The following is a 7,814-nucleotide window of genomic DNA, read 5'->3' on the forward strand; positions in this document are numbered from 1 at the left end:
TTTGTAATAATTTTTTTATTTTTCAATTACAGTTGACATTGTATTTCTTGTAAATATTATTATCCATTTGCAAGCATCCTGATGATGTAATTTTCTTCCTGTTTTTTCCCACTGTCTTCTTTTTCCCTCTCTTCGCTAAGAAAATACCAGGAAGATATCGACTGAACTCCCCCCATGGCTTACTTTCAGTTTCCATTTTTGAGCCATTTTTTAATTCTCAATGTTGCAGTATTTGAGTAATTGTATTGGATCATTAACATGGAAATCTAGAAATGTAGTTCTTAATGTTTTTCTCTACTTTTTTCTTCCTCCCTTCCTTCCTCCCTTCCTCCCTTCCTCCCTCCCTCCCTTCCTTCCTTCTTTCTCCCTTTTTTCCTCCCTTCCTTCCATCCTTCCTTCTTTCTCCCTTTTTTCCTCCCTTCCTTCCTTGAATTCACTAAAGTATTTCCTAGGTACTCGCCTTTTACCTATTTTCAAAGCTTATCTTTGTGTCCAACATGTAAAAAGTGAAAATGTCTCTTTGAAATTATATTTTACAATATAGACAGAGAGGTCGGGCCTTGGGGGACTTGAGTTTCACTTAAATACTATACACATTTGGTATCACACAGGAGGTGGGGGTGGGGCAGCAGAATAAACGGCACAATTGCTTTTAGCCTGTCTTTACAAAAGAAAGCCTCTTCCCTAATGAGAAAGTCTCTCCAGCATCTGCTCCCAGAAGCCTGTGGAGAAAACATTTTACCCAGGGCTATGAAAGGATCTTTTTTGCAGAGCAACGTCCACTGTTTCCCAAGAGGTCACATGGGTTGGATTCTCCTGTTCTTAGTTGAGCAATGAATAAGCACTGGATGTGTTTTCCACGGATGAACTGGTTGTTTCCGGGGTGGAAACATTGTACGTTCCTGAAAAACAGAGCAGCAGCTCAGCCTAAAAGACAAGCCTGCATGATGACTGGGGTGTGAACCCCTACTAGAGGCCAAAGGGGAGCTCTAGTCCAGGAGCCAGGTAAGCCCGCCATGCCTGGGAACAAACCCATGCCTGCCTTCCTCCCTCCCGAGACCCAGAAGTGCCGAGAACAAACAAAGCTGTCGTTCTCACGCATGCGTGGCAGCCGACAAGACAAGCGCTAACTACTTCCCATCATCCCAGCAGCCAGATTTCTACAAAGGATGGGGAGGTCTCAACATGGGCAGCCCTCCACATGCCACCACATGCATGGGCCTGCAGACATCAATATGAGGGGCCGCCCCTGGTCCCCTTGGGTTGGGGTGACTTGGGGAAGCTCTTTAAGGAGGAACTTGGAGGCTGAGCTGGAAGGTGAGAGGGGGAAAGGGGGGGAAAGAAAGAGAAGAAACATTTACAGGAGAGGAAAAGGCAGGACCAGAAAAGCAGAATTCAGGGATGCTAACAAAAGTGCTGAGAAGCTAGTGCAGCAGGCTTGTGTCAGCAGGAAGGTGGGGACCGAGCACAGGGAGAGTAGGGAGTGTGTGTTGGGCAAGGGAAGGGACACGGTGCCCACCCTACCATCAGATTGCTGAACTGCCACTGCTAACAAAGTTTCCATCACTGCCTGGGGAGCCCTTGGGGGCTGCTGACAACATAAACCAAAGTTACAGTGATTATGTAGCCCTCAGATAAGACAGTGTGGAGCTGCATAATGACCCCAGGAGGCTGTCAGGTGGCAATGATGGAGAACCTCAGGCCCCGGGACTTTGAGAACAGAGCCCAATTCCAGCTTTCATCTGGCTGATTCAGATGCAACGAACAGCTTTTCTTGGCCTGACGTATTGCATGATTCTGATTCCGTAGAATCATTTCATAGAGCTTTCTCTATTTTCACTTGAATGAAAATGGTAAACAGGTCCTAGTGACAGCTCTGGTCATGTGCAATCGTTCTAAAACACCCTGAAGATCTCATTATTTCACAACAGGCCCAATCAGTGACTTTCAAAATCAAAAGTGAAGGTCCTCCAGTTTCATGAGTAACGCCTCAAATTGACGCCCAAAACACCAAGTCATCTAGAGTTTTAACAATTAACACAAGCATTCTCAGATTTTGCTTTTACATGAAAAGCCTTGGTCAGGGATATTAATACATTTCCAGATCATGCATTTGTTAGGTTTCAAGAAGCTGAAAGGAATTGTGGTGCTTATTTTTCTGGAAGGGACAGTAGCATGGAACAGGAGTTTTAACTTGCCAGAATAGCTGAGACTTATTGCCCAAAGCCATTAATATTATTTGTTTTATACCTCCAAGGTGGACATTTTAACTGCGCATAGGTGATCTCTCATATATGTATGCACAGTTTTATAATGTTGATGTGTAAAATAAGCACACTCCAAAAATGGGGGAAAAAAGGGGAAAGATACCCATAGCATGGGCTCCTATAGTAGGATTTTGTAAGCATATTCTTTGCTACACCATAACCAAGAAATATGACCCACCTACTTCTCTTTCACATGAATAGAAAATAACTCTGTGTTTGATAAGCCAGCAGTTTACAGTTCCCATTTTTATGGTTGATATCATTTTTGTCAGCTCCCCATAGGCTTGTCTAGATTCTCCAAATCTTATTCTTCATACGTTATGATTAGTTGCCCACTGAAGGCAGTTGCCCTCTGTGCCAGCCTCTTGGTGGTTTGGGAAAATATAAGCAAGTTCCTTTCCTGTATTTAACCTCTGCCCTCAATGAGGCCATTGCAGGGCACGCCATGAAGTGTGAGTGGCAAAGTAGGGGTGTGAGAGCCCCCATCAGGTCAACTTTGTTGGGGTGAATCCAGAGACTATCTAAAGGTCGCTACATACCTGTTTTACCAAACAAATTGTTAAATCGTCTTGAGATTGGAGAGCTCATAGAAAATACAGGTGTAGATGAACCTAGAGATGTTGACTGGAAAAAACAAAGAAAAGACAATTACAAAGTGGATGTGTTGGACCACGGCTCTGGTATAGTTCTAGAAGGATTCATTTGCTGCCCTCTAGTGGTCGCTGCCTGCATATCTCATCCCACCTTAAGGTGAGAGCCTGAATAGCATGAACTTCTACTTCTAGCAAGCCACGCAGGGGAGCACCTTGAAACACTGGAATCTCAGCACCATCATTAGAAAAAGAGCTTTCAAATACATACTTTACTCTTTTATAGAGTTTAGTATCTTCTGACATGTGAAAACAGCCCAATGTATTTGAGTGCAATAGTCATTTTCCAAAATGAACTACAGGAAGTTCAATTCATCATTATTACTCAAATTATGTTCTCTATTGCCTTGAGTCTCCCCAGAAACTCATTGTTTGCTTCTCACCAAAATGTGATTTTAACCTTCAGTTGATATTATCTGTGCTGTTTGACCTCTGTTTAAAGGTGTGGGGGCAGCATCTTGATGGTTTCACGGCTGTGTTTGATAGGTAGAATCAGGTGAATTGCACTCATTGTGATTAAAACCATTCTCTTATGTGTAAATGTGTTGATTTTACTAGTTTTTATTCCTTGTTCTTAAAAAGTCTGTTCTTTAATGTATGATTCCTTTCATATAAACTGCGATGCTCATTCTCCGCCACCCTTCCCTCCTCCTCCCCCCAAAAAGAACAAGGAAATAATCTATGCTAAAACTGGTTGTGGAGAGAGAGGGTTTTTTAAGTCTCTAAAAAAGAAAATGTTACCTTTGAGTGCTGTGAAGACCATCTCGACAGTGAAAATTTTTTCAGCAAAGCTTCCTGTACCTGCATTGTTTTAAAAAAGGCCATCATAAATTCAACATGCCACAAGCACTTCAGACTTTTCTAGGAGCATGAAACTGTCGTGTTCTTACCTTCTGATCCCAGAGGCATCCAAAGAGTAAAATGAATAATCCCTGAGAAACGAATTGAAAAGAAGTGCATTTTAATCATATTCTATTGTCCAGCAAAACAGGAAGCATTGCAAACCTGGGATTGAATTTGTACTACCTCTTTCTACCTCTGCGTTTAGGCAATAAATCTAGTAGGTGATAATGGTAAAAGGGAAGCAGTAGGTCCACCCAAGGAACCTTCAACGTTATAAGGATATTTTCTATTTTCCCCCAGTTGTGAGCCAGAGGTCCTGCTGGTTGCGCTATAAATACCTCTCTTATGTCTATGGCCATTCTCACATAGCTGTGATGAGGACCTGGGGTATGGGGGGGAATAATCAGTCCCTTCTAGTCAAGGCATATTATAAATGTCATTAGACATGAACCCTATAGTTTGGAACCATGAGCCCAGCAGCAGAAGTTAGGATTTGCAAGGTCTGGGCATGAACATCCACAGGGTAATGTCTCACCTTCAACTCCAGACCCACTGCCTCCTCCCTCTCCAGCTCAGAGGGCCTATGCTTACCATCCAGGCCACTGGTTAAATCAGAATTAAGCATTTCCTTCCTTGTGCTCCAAAGGTTTGCTGTCTGTACTTCTGCTAAAGCTTTTCTTTTCTTTGCGTCCTTTTTTTTTTAAATTTTTTATTGGGGAACAGCCATGGTCATTGGTTACACATTGCTTTCATGCTACAATGGCATAGTTGAATCTCTTAGGCAGCTCACAGTGGCCCATGCGGGGATCGAACTGGCAACCTTGGTGTTATCAGCACCACGCTCTAACCAACTGAGCTAACTCATCACCCTGCTAAAGCTTTTCTAACAATTTGGCTTGTACTNGAAACTATGAGCCCTGTAGTTAGTTGAATGGTGGCCCCGAAAGTGACATGTCCTATACCAAAATCTTGTGAATGTGACCTTATTTGAAGAAAGGGTCTTGGGTTTGGGGGAGCCAGATTTTCTTAGATGTAATTAAGTCAAGGGTCTTGAGAGGAAATCATCCTGGATAACCTAGGTGGGCTCTAAAGCCAATGACAAGTATCTCTATAAGAGGAAGAAAAGGTGAAGGTAAATGGAGCAGAGGAGAAGGCCATGTGAAGACAAAGTCAGAGGTTAGAATGAGGCAGTCACAAGCCAAACAGAGCCTGCAGCTACTAGAAGCTCGCAGAGGCAAGGAAAGATTCTCTTCTGGAGCCTTCAGAGGGCACATGGCCCCAGATGAATATTGGAAACACTCGCTGGTATTCTAAAAGCCATAACTTGGCAGAGCATGTTATGTGATTCTTATATTCAGAGCATCGGTCTGGAAAAGACAGAGAAGAAGCTGCAATGGGGAGGTATTATATTTCTTGACCACCATCCTGAAGGGTGAGGAGGCAAGACCCAAAACTCCTGTGAGGCTTAAACAAACTCACCGTCATCATTTCTAAATCCACTTGGGTTGGAACTGTTGAGAGCAAATCGAGGATGTTTACAACGGCTCCCAGGCTCCCAGGAGATGAGCTGACTTCCTGTGCCACCTTGTCTGTCCTACTAGAAAGATCCTTTAGGTATGTAGGCAGCTTCTTGTCCTGAGAGGGGCTCTTGATCAAAGCCTAGTAAAACAAAAGCCAACACAGACAAACAAAAAACTTGGCATTCAGTCCAGTCATGAAATCCTGCTGATCCATCCATAACAAAAGCTTTCACATCTGTAGTTTCCTTCTTACTCCATCCCCATAAGTATATCCCACATAATAACTTACTTTTCTCTTAAACTGTGTGTGCTCTTCAGAATGGAATATTGCATAATATTACTTCCCCCCCCGAGCACTTACTCTGTGCCAAGGCCTTTTGTAGGCACTAGAGATATAGTGATCAATAAGACAGATGCTGTCCCTGACCTCACGGGGACAGAAGTCATTTAATGCTTGCGGAAATTAACTGGAGAGATTACTTGGTTTCATAGAGGTATTTTCATTTAGCAGAAAATAGATGGCATCAAGATAATGTTAGGTAAATAGCAAAATTCAGTGTAGGAAAACGCCTTTCCTCCTATGTGTATTATCAGGGCATTTAGAGAAGAGTCACATATGCAACTAAATGATAATGCAGGTGATAAGAGGTATCCAGTTGCATGGGAGCAAAGGAACGTGTCCTTTTATCTCACTGAGTTCTTGTGATTACTGCTCTTTAGAGCTAGCTCTGAACTAAAACCCTTCTCCATCCCCACGTCTGTTTGTGTTTCTACCATTAATTTGTCCCAGCAGCATAGACACTTCCTGAGAGGCTGGCTTGGTAGAACTTACCTGGAAGGCATTGAGGAGAGTAAACGCAATATGGAACACAGCATTGCTTCCCTGGAACACGGTGGCAAGACCAAAACCCCAGGTGAGCCCCAAGAGTGGTGTGAGGACCCCAATGCTCTTGGTGATCTGAAACAGGCTACTCTTCTCCTGCTTGTTGGGCTTGTCCCCAACGGAAGGTCTCAGGATCTTGGTGATGACCACAACCGTGATGGTCACATTCACGAGCACAATGATCAGTGCTGGGATGACAAAGGCCAGCAGGGCTTTGGTGTCCTCCCAGTTGAGCCAACAGGCATTCTTCCTTATGTAGACTTCCTGGGGCTGGGTGGCCGCCACTGTGATGACCGAGATGACAAGAGGACAGCCATAGCCCAGAGAAAATGCAATGGCTTTCTGAGTGGACTTGCTTGAATCGTGCAGAATAAAAACCAGGCGATAGAAGAGCATGAGGCCCAGAGTCAGCATCCAGAAAAAGACACTGAGGTAGAAGAAGTGGATGAAGAAGGTGGCAGCCACACAGGCTGTCTCGTTGAGTAGGTAGTAATTGTCGCGGATGGTGGAAGCCACAATGAACCAGATGTCTGCAACCAGAAGGGAGGCAGCGATGTTCACGATGCAGATATGGCGCATGTAAGAAGTCCGATTCTTGGTCACTGACTTCCACACCATGGCTTCCACAACTAGACAGGCCGCTAAGCTCAAGATGGAAAAGCACAACCCAATGTAGGAAATGATATCCAATAGTATTTTCAGGAGAGAATCAGGGTCTGGTGAGTCAGGGGACATGAGGATGGAGAATGACGTTAGGTGGTCACAGCTGCAGAGGACACTGTCCCCATCGACTTTAGCATGGCACCCACTGCTATCCCACCCCCCTGTGTAGTTGGCGAGGGTGAAGTTCCAGAAGACACATTGTGGTTTCCCACCTAAGGAGTTGTTGTTTTTAAAAGTCATTGAAATCCTGAACGGCATGGTTACTTTGGGGCTGACAGTGGTTGTCATCACTAGGCTGTTTGCAAAATTACTTCCCTGAACATTGTGGGCAAGGATGGGTTTGAGAGTTGGGAAAGCCATGGTGACAATAGATGAATCTGCTTGGAGGTTTTCCAGCTGACAGTTGTCAATGGCCACATTGCCCGAGAGCTCAGAGTCTAGGAAAACAAAGTCCTGTTTGTAGGGTTTCGGGGGGCCAGATTTTACTACCATGCTCTTCATCTGCACATTGGTTTCAGAGATGGACAAAGTGGTGCTATATTCTGACCGTAATGCTTGGGAAAATCTTTCCAGTGAATCCAGCAGCTGTGAGCTGTGATTGGCTTGTTGCTGTTTTAACACTTTCCAGGTACTCAAGATGGGCTTGTCGAGGATGACGTTAACCGTGGAGAGGACATGCTGTAATTAACATGACATGGGATCAAACCAACCAAATTCTTTCCATCATAAAAGAGGAAAAAACAATAGCATGTCCCTGGAAACTGGTTGAGTGGGTGGGTGCAGGTAAGAGGAAAAGAGAAGTGAAAAATGAGGCATCATGAACTGTGGGGATCTTGGACCCACCTTCTTATGACAGGGAATTAGCAGAGGATGGGTCAGTCCCTAAGACAGTGAGGCTTTGTTAAACATTTAGCAACAGGGAGAGTGAGAACTATCCCCCACCACTCACTAAGGCCAATTCAGTAGGCTGGCAAAGATGTTCATTCAT

The 7,814-nt window shown here is 44.2% G+C and overlaps 1 protein-coding gene across 1 annotated transcript in view; it reads right to left on the reverse strand.

Moving 5' to 3' along the window:
• Positions 1 to 389: 389 nt before the first annotated feature.
• The window catches only part of ADGRF5 (adhesion G protein-coupled receptor F5), a 94,761-nt gene continuing 87,336 nt past the window's right edge, over positions 390 to 7,814 (reverse strand). The window contains exons 17-21 of the mRNA XM_019667519.1: positions 6,113 to 7,504; positions 3,808 to 3,849; positions 3,659 to 3,718; positions 2,807 to 2,891; positions 390 to 902 (exon numbers count right to left, since the gene is read on the reverse strand). Of these exons, the coding sequence (XP_019523064.1) occupies positions 823 to 902; positions 2,807 to 2,891; positions 3,659 to 3,718; positions 3,808 to 3,849; positions 6,113 to 7,504 (1,659 nt within the window). The 3' untranslated portion in view covers positions 390 to 822. The remainder of the gene's footprint in view (positions 903 to 2,806; positions 2,892 to 3,658; positions 3,719 to 3,807; positions 3,850 to 6,112; positions 7,505 to 7,814) is intronic.

The sequence above is a fragment of the Hipposideros armiger genome, unplaced genomic scaffold, assembly GCF_001890085.2.
Source record: "Hipposideros armiger isolate ML-2016 unplaced genomic scaffold, ASM189008v1 scaffold_499, whole genome shotgun sequence".
Taxonomy (NCBI): Eukaryota; Metazoa; Chordata; class Mammalia; order Chiroptera; family Hipposideridae; genus Hipposideros; species Hipposideros armiger.